Consider the following 18,551-nt stretch of genomic DNA (forward strand, 5'->3'; position numbering starts at 1 on the left):
GATATAGGGTCTTACTTTATTGGTTTGTTTTGCTGAATATAAATGGCCAGTTGTTCTAGCATCACTTGTTGAAAAGATCTTTTGTCACTGTAATGCCTTTGTATCTTTGTTGAAAAATCATCTGACCATATGTCTGGTTGTATTTCTGGGCTCTATTTGGGTCTGTTGACTGTCTATCATACTATAATATACTGTTTTGGTTATTGCAGTTTCATAGTAAGTTTTAGGTAAGTCTTTCAACTTTGTTAATCTTTTTCAGAGTTGTTTTGGCTAATCTAGGTCTCTTAGATTTCCATATGAATTTTAGAATCAGCTTGTCAATTTCTAGAAAACACTCCACCTTGATTTAGATTTGGATTGTGTTAAATCTGTGGAATAATTTTGCGCAGAGCTGACATCTTAACAGTATTGAGTCTTCCAATCTATGACCGTGGTATATTTTCCCATCTATTTTGGTGTTTCTTAAATTTTTCCAAAAAGAAAAGGGAATTCCCTCGTGGTCCAGTGGTTAGGACTCTGCGCTCTCACTGCTGAGAGCCTGGTTCAGTCCCTGGTAGGGGAACTAAGATCCCACAAGCTGCATGCTGTGACCAAAAAAATAATAATAATAATTTTTCAACTGTGTTTTATAATTTTCAGGGTACATGTTTTGCACATCTTTTCTCAGATTTATCTGTTTTAAATATTTTTATGATAATATAAACAGTATAGTTTTAAATTTCAATGTCCTGTTCATTGCTATCATATAGAAACAATAAATTTTTGCATGTTTACCTTGTATCTTGCAACCTTGTTGACCTTATTTAATAAGTTTTGTACATTTCATATTTTCTACATAGATGATCATGTTATCTGTAAAAAACGACAGTTTTACTTCTTCCTTTCCCATCAAGATGTCTTCTATTTATTTTTCTTGCCTTATTGTGCTGGTTAGGACCTTCAGTACAATGTTGAATAGAAGTTGTGAGAATGAATATCCTTCCCTTGTTTCTCATCTTAGGGGAGAAAGCATTCAATCTTTCAGCATTATGATGTCAGTCATAGTTTGTGATAGATACCCTTTATCAGGTTGAGAACATTTCCTTGTATTTCTAGTTTGCTGAAAGTTTTTATCAGGAATGTATACTGTCAAATGCTTTTCCTATTGAGATGATCATATGCCTCCCCACTTTTTAATTTGATGAATTACCTGGGCTGTTTTCTGGGGGGTTTTTTTGGCCACACCATGCAGCATGTGGGATCTTAGTTCCCCAACCAGGGATCAAACCCATGTCCCCTGCAGTGGAAGTGTGGAGTCTTAACCACTGGCCCACTGGGGAATTCCCCATTAGCTGATTTTTTTTTTTTTTTAATGTTAAGTCAACTATTGATATAATTTCCCTTCTGCCTCAAGGACGTCTTTTAACATGTCTTGTAGTTCTGGTCTCCTGGTAATGAATTGTTTCAACTTTTCTATGTTAGAAAATAATTTATTTTGCTTTGCTTTTGAAAGATATTTTCACTGGGTATAGAATTCTGGGCTCAGTTATTTTCCTTTCAGTACTTTAAAGATATCACTGTCTTCCTGCTTGCCTTGTTTCCAGAGAGAAATCTTCTGTTATCCTTACCTGTGTTTCTTTGTATGTAACATGTCTTTTTCCTCCAGCTGGACTTTTAAGACTTTATTACCAGTTTTGAACAATTTGATTGATATGCCTTCATGTAGTTTTATTGTGTCTTGTGTTTGGAGTTCACTGAATTTCTTGGATCTCTGGGTTTATAATTTCATCACATTTGGATAATTTTTTGCAATTATTTCTTCAAATATATTTTCTGTCTCCTCTCTCCATTCCTTTCTTTTTTTTGAATTTTTGAATTTTATTTTATTTTTTTTATACAGCAGGTCCTTATTAGTAACAATTTTATACATATCAGTGTATACATGTCAATCCCAATCGCCCAATTCATCCCACCACCACCTCCATCCCCTGCCGCTTCCCCCCCTTGGTGTCCATACGTTTGTTCTCTACATCTGTGTCTCAATTTCTGCCCTGCATACCAGTTCATCTGTACCATTTTTCTAGGTTCCACATATACACGTTAATATACGATATTTGTTTTCTCTTTTTGACTTACTTCACTCTGTATGACAGCCTCTAGATTCATCCACATCACTACAAATGACCCACTTTCGTTCCTTTTGATGGCTGAGTAACATTCCATTGTATATATGTGCCACATCTTCTTTATCCATTCCTCTGTTGATGGGCATTTAGGTTGCTTCCATGACCTGGCTATTGTAAATAGTGCTGTAATGAACATTGGGGTGCATGTGTCTTTTTGAATTATGGTTTTCTCTGGGTATATGCCCAGTAGTGGGATTGCTGGGTCATATGGTAGTTCTAGTTTTATTTTTTAAGGAACCTCCATACTGTTCTCCATAGTGGCTGTAGCAATTTACATTCCCACCAACAGTGCAAGACGGTTCCCTTTTCTCCACACCCTCTCCAGCATTTGTTGTTTGTAGATTTTCTGATGATGCTCATTCTAACTGGTGTGAGGTGATACCTCATTGTAGTTTTGATTTGCATTTCTCTAATAATTAGTGATGTTGAGCAGCTTTCCATGTGTTTCTTGGCCATCTGTATGTCTTTGAAGAAGTGTCTATTTAGGTCTTCCGTCCATTTTTTGATTGGGTTGTTTGTTTGTTAATATTGAGCTGCATGAGCTGTTTATGTATTTTGGAGATAAGTCCTTTGTCTGTTGATTCGTTTGCAAATATTTTCTCCCATTATGAGCGTTGTCTTTTCGTCTTGTTTGTAGTTTCCTTTGCTGTGCAAAAGCTTTTAAGTTTCATTAGGTCCCATTTGTTTATTTTTATTTCCATCACTCTAGTAGGTGGATCAAAAAAGATCTTGCTGTGATTTATATCAAAGAGTGTTCTTCCTATGTTTTCCTCTATGAGTTTTATAGTGTCCAGTCTTACATTTAGGTTTCTAATCCATTTTGAGTTTATTTTTGTGTATGGTGTTAGGGAGTGTTCTAATTTCATTCTTTTACATGTAGCTGTCCAGTTTTCCCAGCACCACTTATTGAAGAGACTGTCTTTTCTCCACTGTATATCCTTGCCCCCTTTGTCATAGGTTAGTTGACCTTAGGTGCGTGGGTTTATCTCTGGGCTTTCTATCCTGTTCCATTGATCTATATTTCTGTTTTTGTGCCAATACCATACTGTCTTGATTACTGTAGCTTTGTAGTGTAGTCTGAAGTCAGGGAGTCTGATTTCTCCAGCTCATTTTTCTTTCTCAAGATTGCTTTGGCTATTCGGGGTCTTTCGTGTTTCCATACAAATTGTGAAATTTTTTGTTCTAGTTCTGTGAAAAATGCCAGTGGTAGTTTGATAGGGATTGCACTGAATCTGTAGATTGCTTTGGGTAGTAGTCATTTTCACAATGTTAATTCTTGCAATCCAAGAATATGGTATATCTCTCCATCTATTTGTATCATCTTTAATTTCTTTCATCAGTGTCTTATAATTTTCTGCATGCACGTCTTTTGTCTCCTTAGGTAGGTTTATTCCTATTCTTTTTGTTGCAATGGTAAATGGGAGTGTTTTCTTACTTTCACTTTCAGATTTTTCATCATTGGTGTATAGGAATGCAAGAGATTTCTGTGCATTAATTTGGTATCCTGCTACTATACCAAATTCACTGATTAGCTCTAGTAGTTTTCTGGTAGCATCTTTAGGATTCTCTATGTATAGTATTATGTCATCTGCAAACAGTGACCACTTTACTTCTTCTTTTCTGATTTGGATTCCTTTTATTTCTTTTTCTTCTCTGATTGCTGTGGCTAAAACTTCCAAAACTATGTTGAATAATACTGGTGAGAGTGGGCAACCTTGTCTTGCTCCTGATCTTAGTGGAAACGGTTTCAGTGTTTCACCATTGAGGGTGATGTTGGCTGTGGGTTTGTCATTTATGGCCTTTATTATGTTGAGGTAAGTTCCCTCTATACCTACTTTCTGGAGGGTTTTTATCATAAATCGGTGTTGAATTTTGTCAAAAGCTTTCTCTGCATCTATTGAAATGATCAAATGGTTTTTCTCCTTCAATTTGTTAATATGGTGTATCACATTTATTGATTTGTGTATATTGAAGAATCCTTGCATTCCTGGGATAAACCCCACTTGATCATGGTGTATGATCCTTTTAATGTGCTGTTGGATTCTGTTTGCCAGTATTTTGTTGAGGATTTTTGCATCTACATTCATCAGTGATATTGGCCTGTAGTTTTCTTTCTTTGTGACATCTTTGCCTGGTTTTGGTATCAGGGTGATGGTGGCCTCATAGAATAAGTTTGGGAGTATTCCTTCCTCTTCAATTTTTTGGAAGAGTTTGAGAAGGATGGGTGTTAGCTCTTCTCTAAATGTTTGTTAGAATTCACCTGTGAAGCCATCTGGTCCTGGACTTTTGTTTGTTGGAAGATTTCTAATCACAGTTTCAATTTCATTACTTGTGACTGGTCTGTTCATATTTTCTATTTCTTCCTGGTTCAGTCTTGGAAGCTTATACCTTTCTAACAATTTGTCCATTTCTTCCAGGTTGTCCATTTTATTGGCATAGAGTTGCTTGTAGTAGTCTCTTAGGATGCTTTGTATTTCTGTGGTGTCTGTTGTAACTTCTCCTTTTTCATTTCTAATTTTATTGATTTGAGTCCTCTCCCTCTTTTTCTTGATGAGTCTGGCTAATGGTTTATCAATTATCTTCTCAAAGAATCAGCTTTTAGTTTCATTGATCTTTGTTATTGTTTTCTTTGTTTCTATTTCATTTATTTCTGCTCTGATCTTTATGATTTCTTTCCTTCTGCTAACTTTGGGTTTTGTTTGTTCTTCTTTCTCTAGTTCCTTTAGGTTTAAGGTTAGATTGTTTATTTGAGATTTTTCTTGTTTCTTGAGGTAGGCTTGTAGAGCTATAAACTTCCCTCTTAGAACTACTTTTGCTGCATCCCATAGGTTTTGGATCATCGTGTTTTCATTGTCATTTGTCTCTAGGTATTTTCTGATTTCCTCTTTGATTTCTTCAGTGATCTCTTGGCTATTTACTAACGTATTGTATGGCCTCCATGTGTTTGTGTTTTTTACATTTTTTTCCCTGTAATTCATTTCTAATCTCATAGCATTGTGGTCAGAAAAGATGCTTGATATGATTTCAATTTTCTTAAATTTACTGAGGCTTGATTTGTGACCCAAGATGTGATCTATCCTGGAGAATGTTTTATGCGCACCTGAGAAGAAAGTGTAATCTGCTGTTTTTGGATGGAATGTCCTATAAATATCAATTAAATCTATCTGGTCTATTGTGTCATTTAAAGCTTGTGTTTCCTTATTAATTTTCTGTTTGGATGATCGGTCCATTGGTGTGAGGTGTTAAAGTGCCCCACTATTATTGTGTTACTGTCAATTTCCTCTTTTAGAGCTGTTAGCAGTTGCCTTATGTATTGAGGTGCTCCTATGTTGGCTGCATATATATTTATAATTGTTATATCTCTTCTTGGATTGATCCCTTGATCATTATGTAGGGTCCTTCCTTGTCTCTTGTAACATCCTTTATTTGAAAGTCTATTTTATCTGAGATGAGTATTGCTACTCCAGCTTTCTTTTGATTTCCATTTACATGGCATATCTTTTTCCATCCCCTCACTTTCAGTCTGTATGTGTCCCTAGGTCTGAAGTGGGTCTCTTGTAGACAGCATATATATGGGTCTTGTTTTTGTATCCATTCAGCAAGCCTGTGTCTTTTGGTTGGAGCATTTAATCCATTCACGTTTAAGGTAACTATCGATATGTATGTTCCTATTACCATTTTCTTAATTGGTTTGGGTTTGTTTTTGTAGGTCCTTTTCTTCTCATGTGTTTCCCACTTAGAGAAGTTCCTTTAGCATTTGTTGTAAAGCTGGTTTGGTGGTGCTGAATTCTCTTAGCTTTTGCTTGTCTGTAGAGCTTTTGATTTCTCCATCGAATCTGAATGAGATCCTTGCCAGGTAGAGTAATCTTGGTTGTAGGTTCTTCCCTTTCATCACTTTAAGTATATCATGCCACTCCCTTCTGGCTTGTAGAGTTTCTGCTGAGAAATCAGCTGCTATGGGAGTTCCCTTGTATGTTACTTGTCGTTTTTCCCTTGCTGCTTTCAATAATTTTTGTCTTTTATTTTTGCCAATTTGATTACTATGTGTCTTGGCGTGTTTCTCCTTGGGTTTATACTGTATGGGACTCTCTGTGCTTCCTGGACTTGGATAGCTATTTCCTTTCCCATGTTAGAGAAGTTTTCAACTATAATCCCTTCAAATATTTTCTTGGGTCCTTCCTCTCTCTCTTCTCCTTCTGGGACTCCTATAATGTGAATGTTGTTGAGTTTAATGTTGTCCCAGAGGTCTCTTAGGCTGTCTTCATTTCTTTTCATTCTTTTTTCTTTATTCTGTTCCACAGCAGTGAATTCCACCATTCTGTCTTCCAGGTCACTTATCCGTTCTTCTGCCTCAGTTATTCTGCCATTGATTCCTTCTAGTGTATTTTTCATTTCAGTTATTGTATTGCTCATCTCTGTTTCTTTGTTCTTTAATTCTTCTAGATCTTTGTTAAACATTTCTTGCATCTTCTTGATCTTTGCCTCCATTCTTTTCCCGAGGTCCTGGATCATCTTTACTATCATTATTCTGAATTCCTTTTCTGGAAGGTTGCCTATCTCCACCTCATTTAGTTGTTTTTCAGGTGTTTTACCTTGTTCCTTCATGTGGTACATAGCCCTCTGCCTTTTCATCTTGTCTATCTTTCTGTGAATGTGGTTTTTGTTCCACAGGCTGCAGGATTGTAGTTCTTCTTGCTTCTGCTGTCTGCCCTCTGGTGGATGAGGCTATCTAAGAGGCTTCTGCAAGTTCTCTGATGGGAGGGCCTGGTGGTGGGTAGTGTTGGCTGTTGCTTTGGTGGGCAGAGCTCAGTAAAACTTTAATCCACTTGTCTGTTGATGGGTGGGGCTGTGTTCCCTCACTGTTGGTTGTTTGGCCTGAGGCAACCCAACACTGGAGCCTATCAGGGCTCTTTGGTGGGGCTAATGACAGACTCTGGGAGGGCTCATGCCACGGAATACTTCCCAGAACCTCTGCTGCCAGTGTCCTTGTCCTCACCATGAGACACAGCCACCCCCCGTCTGTTCAGGAGACCCTCCAATACTAGCAGGTAGGTCTGGTTCAGTCTTCCCTGGGGTCACTGCTCCTTCCCCTGGGTCCTGATGCACACACTCCTTTGTGTGTGCCCTCCAAGAGTGGAGTCTCTGTTTCCCTCAGTCCTGTAGAAGTCCTGCAATCAAATCCCACTAGTCTTCAAAGTCTGATTCTCTAGGAATTCCTCCTCCCATTGCTGGACCCCCAGGTTGGGAAGCCTGACCTGGGGCTCAGTGAAGAAACTTCACCCCAGTGGGTGGACTTCTGTTGTATAAGTGTTCTCCAGTTTGTGAGTCACCCACCCAGCAGTTATGGGATTTGATTTTATTGTGACTGTGCCCCTCCTACCATCTCATAGTGGCTTCTCCTGAAGCCACTTTGGATGTGGGGTATCTTTTTTTGTGAGTTCCAGTGTCTTCCTGTCGATGATTGTTCAGTAGTTAGTTGTGATTCTAGTGTTCTTGCAAGAGGGAGTGAGAGCACGTCCTTCTACTCCGCCATCTTGAACCTATCTCCTCTCCACTCCTTTAGAGACTCCAATTACATGCATATCATGGCACTTAATGTTGTCCAATGGATCACCTACACTCTTCTCACTTTTCAAAAATTCTCTTTTCTCTGTGTTTTATTTTGAATAGTTTGTATTGCTAGGTCTTATTCACTAATCTTTTCTTCTGAACTGTCTAATCTGATGTTAATCCCACACAGAGTATCTTTCATCTCACACATGGTAGTTTTCATTTTTAGAAGTTAGATTTGGGCCCTTTTTTCTGTATCTTTCATTTCTCCACTTAACATTATAATATACAGTTATAACTTTTCTTTTTTTTTTGGCTGCACCAGGCAGCTTGAGGAATCACAGTTCCTGGACCAGGGACTGAACCTGTGCCCTTGGCAGTGAAAGCAGAGTCTTAACCACTAGACTGCCAGGGAATTCCCAACAGTTATAATACCTTTTAATGCCCTTGTCTGCTAATTCTAACATTTTTGTCTGTTCCGGGTTGGTTTCAATTGTTTTTGTATTTTTCTCCTCTTCATGAGTTGTATTGTCCTGCTTCTTTGCACACATTGTAGTCTTTGACTGGATGGTAGGCACTGTGAATTTTACCGTTAGGTGCTGGATATTTTTGTATTCCTATAAATATGCTTGTGCTTTGTTCTGGGATGCAGTTAAGTTACTTGGAAATAGTTTGATCCTTTTTGGTCTTTAAGACTTGTTAGGTGGGGGGCTTCCCTGGTGGCACAGTGGTTAAGAATCCATCTGCTAATGCAGGGGACATGGGTTCGAGCCCTGGTCCGGGAAGATGCCATATGCTGCAGAGCAACTAAGCCCGTGAGCCACAACTACTGAGCCTGCGTGTCACAACTACTGAAGCCCATGAGCCTAGAGCCCATGCTCCGCAACGAGAAGCCACTGCAACGAGAAGCCTGCACACTGCAATGAAGAGGAGCCCCCTCTCGCCACAACTAGAGAAAGCCTGCGCACAGCAACGAAGACCCAATGCAGCCAAAAATAAATAAACAAAATAAATAAAAAAAAAAAAAAGACTTGTTAGGTGGAACCAAAGTAGTGTTTATGCTCAGGCTAATTATTCCCCACAACTTTTCAGGCCTTTCTGAGTACTTTATCCAACTGTGATATTCTACTAGTGTGGTTTGTGGGAACAGGAACGATTCCCAGCACTGTGTGAGCTCCTGCTAATCCTTCTGGATAGTTCTCCCCGCCCTTGGGTAGTTTCTCACATGTGTTCCCTGATCAGTATTCAGCTGAGTACCTTGGACAGGTGGCAGGGGTGCAGGGTCCTCTCTGCAGGCTTCCAAGGTTTGCTCTCCATGCAGTGCTCTCCTCTGTCCTCTAAACTGTAGCTGTGTTGGTTTCCCTGAACTCTCAGTCACATCTATTCCACTCAGGGACTTCACTGGACTAGGCTGGGTTTCCCCTCCCTGCCCTACTGCCTGACAACCCTCTCTAGGCTGTAAGCTGGAGCAAACACAGGGCTCAGTCATTTATTCTCTTCTCTTGGGGTCACTGTCCTTCATTGCCTGGTGTCCAGTGTGTTCAAAACCACAGTTTCACATATGTTGTCTTTCCTTTTATTTTTTGGTTGTTTCAGGTGGAAGGGTAAACCCAGTGCTTCTTACTCCAACATGACGATTTTTTTTTTTTCATTTTTAGGGCAACTATTTTCTTTCATAAATTTATTTATTTAATCTTTGGCTGCATTGGGTATTTGTTGCTGTGCACAGGCTTTCTTTAGTTGTGGAAGGCAGGGGCTACTCTTTGTTGCGGTGTGTGGGCTTCTCATTGTGGTGGCTTCTCTGTTGCAGAGCATGGACTCTAGGAGCCCAGGTTTCAGTAGTTGCAGCACACAGGCTCAGTAGTTGCAGCACGTGGGCCCTAGAGTGCGAAGGCTTCAGTAATTGTGGTGTGTGCGCTCAGTAGTTGTGGCGTGTGGGCTCTAGGGCGCACGGGCTTCAGTAGTTGTGGTGCCTGGGCTCAGTAGTTGTGGCTCACGGGCTCTAGAGTGCAGGCTCAGTAATTGTGGAGTACGGGCTTAGTTGCTCCGTGGCATGCGGGATCTTCCCAGACCAGGGATCGAACCTGTGTCCCCTGCATTGGCAGGCAGATTCTTAACCACTGCACCACCAGGGAAGTCCCCATGTTGCATTAGGTGCCCTTCATTCTGTTGTGTGGATCCACACATCCATCTGGTGTTGCATTCTATCAAAAGAAGTCCTTTAACAGTTTTTGCAGTATAGATCTGCTGGTAATGAACTTGTTGATTTCTGTTTCAGGCTCTTTTATGCCTGGAAAAGTCTTTATTTTGCCTTTCTTTCGAAAGATATTTTCATGTCTCTTCTCAGAAAATTATCCCTCACAACAAGAAATAGAAACAGGAAATCCATCTTTCATAATTCCAAAAGATCTTTGTATCCTTGGACCACAACATATGAAAATAGAAAGCAGGTGGTAGAATGATCCCTGTGACAATGATGCTGAGAGCACATGTGTATAATGTTTATCATGTCAGGTACCGGTATCTATCAGAGGCCCAGCAGGCTCAGCAGCATATTCAAATTAGGTTAATTCAAAGAAGCTTTAAAAAGGGACTTTATACAAAGTTGTGGGCAGGGTGTAGAGGCAAGGCAATATCCTGGGGCTAGTGACAGTGGGGCTGTTACCATCTTAGGATGGAAGGGCTACTGGAACTCAGAGAGAACTCCTTGAGAGGAACTGTGACTTCATGTCAAGAGAGGTAGCCAGCCCAAGGCAATTCTTCAAGGAGAGAGCCAGGAGAATAAATACTCCAACCTCACTCTTTTCCCTCTCTCTGATATCATGCAAGGACTCCCCGTTGGTCAAATAAAACCAGAAGCTACAAGCAAGAGTTCATTGATGAAGTACATACATACCACAGGCACATAAAACGATGGGTCAGGACAGAGAGGCAATTTGGAGAGGTAAGCGAAAATATACAATCCCATAAGTTACTATTATCCCTAGATAAATGAACAATGCAAGAAGAAAAATGCAACAAAACTATGGTACCCTGAGTTTAGCAAAGATAATGCCTTCACTAAATAAGAACAGGAAATGGATAACTAATGAGAACCTGCTGTATAAAAAAATAAATAAAATAAAATTCAAAAAAAAAAAAGAACAGGGATGCTCTAAGAAAAGGAACAATGATAGAAAAAGTTTAGCAATAAAAATCTTTACCTCCAATTAATAGAAGGGTTAGAAGATAAAAGTGAAGAAACTTCCATGAGAACAAACTATTAGGAAATAAAAAGTAGGAATAAATAGATAAGAATATACGAAAACCAATCCAGGAGGGATGAGACAAAATCCAGGAGGTTCAACATCACTCTCTCTGAAGTTCCTGAAAGAGAAAACAGAAAATTGTGGAAAGGAATATGCCAATGAAAAAATACAAGAAAATACTCCAGATTCTCTGGATTGAGAAGCCCTCTCCACCCTACCCCCCAAATATGCAGAGAATGAGTGAAAAAGATCCCAGCCAAGGCCATACTTTCAAGAAATTTCATAACACCATGTGCAAATATAAAAGTGACTATTAAATAGCAAAAATGAAAACTGCTAGCTCTTAATAGTTTTCCAAGTGATTTCACATACAGCATCTTACTTTTTAAATGGCCTGAGGGTTTACAGTATCCCCATTTCATAGACATGGGATGAATAGAACATCAAGGATGACATGTTTCAAAATTCTACAGACAAGATAACACAGTTCTTTAATATTTAGATGTGTTGGTGTGTGAACATGTATGTGGAAGTGGACAAGTTATTTAGAATGCATGTCCAGTTTCCTGAACTAGATGATCAGCTCTCAAAGATACAGAGTGCCATTTCTAATTCCTTGCTAATCCTCCAGGTCAACTGATGAACTGCTTCCTCTGGGTAGATCTATGTAGCTGACTGAAGTGCCAAGCAACCTGGAGGAAGGAAATAAGATGCAGTGAGCAGTGATTTTTTTGGCCAACTTGTTTGCATAAGTATCCTCTAGGTACACTGAATACAGTCAACTTTTCTCACTGTGTATTCACGTGGGCAAGGTTTTAAATCTTAATGATCTTCAGATTCTGGTGAGTTTGGAGTTGAGTTATCCTATTCAAATTCCCAATACTGTAATTCCAGAATTCTGTCAATAAATGAGATAGCATGAAATAAATGAATCAACCACAGCAATGAGAGATGATGATCAGTGGCTTCTTCCACATGCCGACGGGAGCCAGGTGAGAGAAAATGTCCAAGTGAAACTGTGTGGTCAGATGCTCTCTTTGTTAAATCTCCAAGGAATCCTCAGGCTTCTGGAGAATTAAAGGTGGACATGGACAGAACGTAAATGGAAAGTTGAACAGCTTGTTCACCAACACGGTGGGTTGCAGTTTCCTGGAACCACAGGGACTTTGTTAAAACAGGACTGTAGCATTCTCAGCTGCTGTAGACTGTGCTAGGAATGGAAATGAAAGCAGTTGATGGTGGTGACCACTACCCAGAAGCCGAAACCACAATCTAATTTTGCACAAAATTGCTAGGTCTGGCTCTTTTCTTTGCTTATGACTTTCATTTAGACGGTGAGGATTGCCTTTAGTTGTGTGTTAAATAACATCTTGAAAATAGACTCAAGAAAACCATTTAGCCCTCAGTCATTTGCACTAACCCACAAAATGTCAGTACAAATATCTTCTAATAGACTAGTAGAGACACTCTCTAGTAACAAAGTCAATACAATCAAGGGAATAAAAAGTGGACAGAATATCCAAAGTAGAACTGGAGAAGGACAAGGAGGATAAAAAGGAGGGAGGAGTAAGAAAATGAGAAGGAGTGAGTTTTCATTTGGGAAAAATTTTGGGCTTACTTTTATTTATGTGAATATCTTGACTAATCTGAAAATTAACAGTATGTTAAACAAAATGGTGACAACTTATTATAAAGATAAGATTAACTACCAGCCTTACTGGGCCAACATGCTACTGAGAATTGGCTACCAACTACTTAAAACTGTAGAGCCTTTTCATCTAAAACTATTCTTTGGGGGAATAAAACTAGCCATTTTAATTAAAAAAAAAAAAGTGGACTGAAATTCCAGGAAGAATTTCAAAGTGAAATTTGCCTTCTATTATTTGGCCCCAAGGTCATCAATAGTCACCTATACTAACAGTGAGATTCAACATTTATTTTCTATAACAATTATGACATCCCTTGACACACAGTACAGATTCAAGATATAGTTATTAAAAATGAATAAATGAATAAGTGAGTAGAGTCAAAGCAATCTTGAGAAAGAAAAACGGAGCTGGAGGAATCAGCCTCCCTGACTTCATACTATACTACAAACCTACAGTCATCAAAACAGTATGGTACTGGCACAAAATCAGAAATACAGATCAATGGAACAGGATAGAAAGCCCAGATATAAACTCACACACCTATGGTCAATAAATCTTCAACAAAGGAGGCAAGACTAGACAATAGAGAAAAGACAGTCTCTTCAATAAGTGGTGTTGGGAACACTGGACAGCTACATGTAAGAAAAATGAAATTAGAACATTCTTTAACACCATACACAAAAATAAACTCAAAATGGATTAAAGACCTAAATGTAAGACCGGACACTATAAAACTCTTAGAGGAAAACATAGGCAGAACACTCTTTAACATAAATTGCAGCAATATCTTTTTCAATCCGTCTCTTAGAGTAATGGAAATAAAAACAAAAATAAACAAATGGGACCTAATTAAACTCAAAAGCTTTCGCGCAGTGAAGGAAAACATAAACAAAACAAAAAGACAACCTACAGAATGGGAGAAAATATTTGCAAATGATGTGACTGACAAGAGATTAATCTCCAAAATTTACAAACAGCTTATGCAGCTCAATATCAAAAAAACAAACAACTCAATCAAAATATGGGCAGAAGACCTAAATAGACATTTTCCCAAAGAAGACATACAGATGGCCAACAGGCACATGAAAAGATGCTCCACATCACTAATTATTAGAGAAATCCAAATCAGAACTACGATGAGGTATCACCTTACACCACTCAGAATGGCTATCATCAAAAAATCTACAAACAGTAAGTGCTGGAGAGGGTGTGGAGAAAAGGGAACCCTCCTACACTGTTGGTGGGAATGTATATTGGTACAGCCTCTATGGAGAACTGTATTAGTTCCTTAAGAAACCAAAAATAGAACTACTATATGATCCAGCAATCCCACTCCTGGGCATATATCTGGAGAAAAACATGGCTCGCAAGGATACATGCATCCCAACGTTCGTTACCGTGCTGTTTACAATAGCCAAGACATGGAAGCAACCTAAATGTCCATTGACAGACAAATGGATAAAGAAGATGTGGTACATATATATATACAATGGAATATTACTCAGCCATTAAAAAGAATGAAATAATGCCATTTGCAGCAACATGGATGGACCTAGAGATTATCATACTAAGTGAAGTAAGTCAAAGACAAATATATGATATGCAGAATCTTAAAAAAAATGATACAAATGAATTTGTTTAAAAAACAGAAGCAAACTCACAGACTTAGAGAACGAACTTATGGTTACCAGGGGCGAAGAGGTGGGGGGAGGGACAGATTGGGAGTTTGGGATTGACATATACACACTGCTGTATTTAAAATAGATAACCAACAAGCACCTACTGTATAGCACAGGGAACTCCATTCAATATTCTGTAATAACCTAAATGGGAAAAGACTTTGAAAAAGAATAGATACATGTATATGTATAACCAAGTCAGTTTGCTGTACACTGGAAACTAATACAACATTGTTAATCAACTATAGTCCAATATAAAATTAGAAATTAGAAAAAAAGAAAAAAAAAAGTGAATAGAGAATCCTTGAAAAAACAGATCTTAGAAATATGAGTTCTGCAAGAGCTTTGATAGATCAAATCGTAGCATTTATATCAACCCATACCCTATCTTAATGTGTGTACTTGGGTACAAGCAAAAATTTCGGTAAGAACCTCCCAGTAAGATCACTGAAATTTGATGTTTGTAGGGCAAATACTATATACAAAGAAGACGACATTTTAATGTAATTTATTTGAAATGCTTCCAGAGAAGTTTAAGGCCATTATACAAAAACATTCATTTCATGAAAACATTCATTGACTTTCTTCCCATAGGCCAGCCCTTGACAGACCTCTTTTCTCAACACGCTGGCCAAAGTGGCCGATGGCTCCTGCAAAGAATGATTCATTCTTTTCCCCACCATCAAACAACTTTTCTCGGCTTTTCTCCGCTTCTGTCTGCAGCAGATTCATTCAGTCGCTAAATCAATAACAACTTGAGTTGTTGTTTTAAATAAACTTGTAATAGAAAAAAGATTCACTGTGTTTAAAATCTATAAATACAGAAATATGTTTTACAGGGTAAAATGGACCACAACATTTTATTTTGAAAAATAAGTACTATAGCTTGTTTTTATATTGATAAATCTTGTCACACAGCTTCTTTGAATGCACATGATAGACGTACATAATAAAATGACAACATAGTATTTACTGCTTTCCTTTGTGTAAACTTGAAAGACAGATTTAAAAAAAAAAAGAAAAGAAAACTTTTTTGGCAATAATTTAGAATCATTACTACTAGTGCTGGTGTGGGTACAATTTTGCACAAGTCATCTTTAATATTTACACTCGCAGGGAGATTTTCTGTGTATTAACTTTTTTTAAAGGTCTGCGACTCACCCTGCATTGTAAATCAAGTCTGGCAAAGAGGTTTATTAGTTTGGATAACTGATCCTAATTAATGATAGAGTTAATTAAGTCGGCCTCTGGAGAATGTAATTATGATTCTGATCCAGCACAGAGCCAGAGATGGCAAATGATGACCCAAAAGTGGGGCAGGGAAACCCAAGGCTCTGGCCTTTCCCAGACGGACACTGGACCTTACTTTTCTCTTTTAATGCTTCCCACATAAGGTCACAATGGAGCACTTCTTCCAAATTCTTTTTCTCACGTTTCCATAAACAGAGTCACTGACTGAGCCGCAGTCCCTTTTCCTCATCTCTTCATTCATGCTCTAAAACACGAGTAGGCCTAAGCAGATGAAACAAAGAGAAGATGGGTCTTTTTGCTATCCTGCCAGGTTTTCCCAGGCCCTTTGAGTTATATTATGATATTTTAGGCTAGAAATGGCTCTTTAAGGCCAGCCAGCATCCATGGCAGAGACCTCCTGATGCAATGCACATTTCAGTTCAAGATTCAGAGCTGACAGCGGTTTTTGCGTTGATCCTTTTAAGGTCAGGCTCTTATTTCATGTCCTAATAGATTATTGCATCAAATTTGTACTGGATGAAATTGCAAGGTCAAGACAGTGCTTCTTCCTTTGCAAAATTAAACCTTCAGAATTCCCAGGGATGTTTTCATGCTTTGTGGTTGGATGACATTGAACCAATTTGACTTGAAATATTGATCTTTCCCGTTTCTCCTTCAAATGCCATCATGATACACAAGTAACTTCCTCATGCCCTGTTTTCAAGGCTCTTTAAATTTCATGCCTTCAGCTACCCTGTCAAAGAGCCAGAAAAGCACTAGAGAAACATGGAAGGACCCTTTAATCTACATGAAACAGTAGTTTAGAGATTGTTTTCTTTCTGTTTTTTAAAATCCAGCAGGACAAGTGAAAGTAACTTGTTCAAGTACTTCTCCATCCATCCAGACACTTGTGAAATACAATACAGGGTAACAGTTGCCACAGATTCCAGCTGACACAGACTGGCAGTTACAGTACTAGGGACAAAAAAGTACAGACAGGACTGGGTCAACACAGTCACAAAAGTATTAAAAAGTGCTTCTCCAAACCGTTCCATGTGTGGAATGCAAATACTGTACAGGTAAGACACAGGGCTACTTCCAGGAAGTACATGCTTCTGTCAGACGTTGCTTTCAACATGCCTGCTATCCCCACAGGAAGAGCCTGTCTGTTCCATGCGTTCACAGTCAAGGCTGACCTCACTTGTGTCCATGCTACAATCCGATTCACTGTCTGATTGGTCCATCTGCTCAAGTTTTGTTTCTCCCTGTGGCTCCCTGCTCCCGGTGGTGGGATCTAGGAACGGTCCCTCGGAGTCAAGGACCCCAGCCTGCCCCGCAGCACACAGAACTGTTTCTTTGGCTTGACGAATACAGTTGAGCCACTGCTGTTTGTTGAAGGTGTCATTGGCTTGTAATGAGTGGGTCTGACTTTGGGATCCATTTTTGAAACTTACTCTGAAGAAGTTTTTAACTAGAAATGAAAAACACATGAAAACAAAGGTCAATGGACAGGTATTTCCTCAGGCCAAAGATTACACATGTGATGACACTAACCCCCAGTACCCACGGCAGAGATTACTAATTGATTACTAAATGTGCCCTACTGATCTAGGAATGGCTCAGCTCCACCCTGCAGCCTCCATCAATCAACAGGTGTTGATACAGGTCTGGCACTCAGTTGCTCTCGGAATCTAGGAAATCAGTACGGAACAACTATGTCTTGTGTTTCAGGGGACCCCAGAGTACTGGGTACCAAACCTGGCTGCATATCAAAATCCCCCAAGAGCATGTTAAAAATACAGATCCCGGGGTCCTACCCTTAGAGATTCAGATTCAGTAGGTCTGATGTGGGCCTGGGAAACTGTAATTTCAACAACTGCCCCAAGCTAGAGCTTTTTCAAGTTTAAGAAGCTCTTTGTAACATCAAACAGGCCCAAGACCCTCCACATGATAGTACTTGTATATTTAGTATCTGATGATTGAGAAGATATGTAGAGACTCTTATAAGTTTGGTTTCATTTTAAAATGAAATGACATTTTAATAATAACTGCAACAGGAGCTCTGTGCATTTATTTTTTAAAATTATTTATTTATTTATATTCTTTTGGCTGTGCCACGTGGCTTATGGGATCTTAATTCCCTGACCAGATACTGAACCCTTGGCAGTGAAAGTGTGGAGTTCTAACCACTGGACCACCAGGGAATTCCTGGAGTTACGTGCATTTAAAAAATGGTAGTGCACAATATGGAAGACATTTGATTTAGTTTAGTAACAACATTAACTGTCATTTAATGGGCCCCGTGTGCCACATGCATGTGGTTCACAGAAGTGTCTGTGCTCAGTCAGTCCCCGTGCACGACCCCTGTAGCCAACAGACTGGCTTCAGATAAATTCAGGCTCCAGTCTTTGCTGTGGCGCAAATGCCTTAACTCCCCTACGTTTCAGTTTCTTTATTTGTAAAATGGGAAAAACAAAGAGAATCTACCTTAGATGGTTATTATGAGGGATAAATATAATAATACATGTAAGTGCTTATACAATGCCTGGCACATAGTCAGTACTTGAGAAATGTAAGTACTACTGCTACTACTAGTACTACCACTGGGGCAGAGGGACTGGTGAGTAGGTAAGAGGCAGTATACATGAATTACTTTGACAATATGATGCCAATGTTAACCTAAGAGGCTCAAATGTTACTTGCTCAAAGAAGACCTCCCTGACCATTTCATCTTAAACATACCTCCTATTGCTATCCCTCTCTATTCCCTTACTGGGTTTTAGTTTTCTTAAGGTACCTGGATTATGTATTTGCTTCTCAAATAACCTCTACCTCCTCCATCACAATGTAAGTTCCACAGGGCTTCCAAGGAATTGAATTGTTTGGTTCCCTAGTGTATATCAGTGCCTGGCACAGTGCTTGACACATAGGAGACACTAGATAGATGCTGCTATCTAAGCTTCTTTTGGTTAATTCCTTTGTTTATTAAGTCTCAAGTTAGAGAAGCCCATTAGAGTAATTACAGATAAA

General features: G+C 39.0%; 1 protein-coding gene across 4 annotated transcripts in view; it reads right to left on the minus strand.

The window, feature by feature from the left end:
* Positions 1-14,783: 14,783 nt before the first annotated feature.
* Positions 14,784-18,551, minus strand: part of ARHGEF3 (Rho guanine nucleotide exchange factor 3) — a 305,882-nt gene continuing 302,114 nt past the window's right edge. For all 4 annotated transcript variants that reach the window (XM_019947655.3, XM_019947656.3, XM_073811254.1 and 1 more), the window contains one exon: positions 14,784-16,992. In XM_019947655.3, coding sequence (XP_019803214.2) covers positions 16,640-16,992 — 353 coding nt within the window. In that variant the 3' untranslated portion in view covers positions 14,784-16,639. The remainder of the gene's footprint in view (positions 16,993-18,551) is intronic.

This window comes from Tursiops truncatus, chromosome 10, assembly GCF_011762595.2.
Source record: "Tursiops truncatus isolate mTurTru1 chromosome 10, mTurTru1.mat.Y, whole genome shotgun sequence".
NCBI lineage: Eukaryota > Metazoa > Chordata > Mammalia > Artiodactyla > Delphinidae > Tursiops > Tursiops truncatus.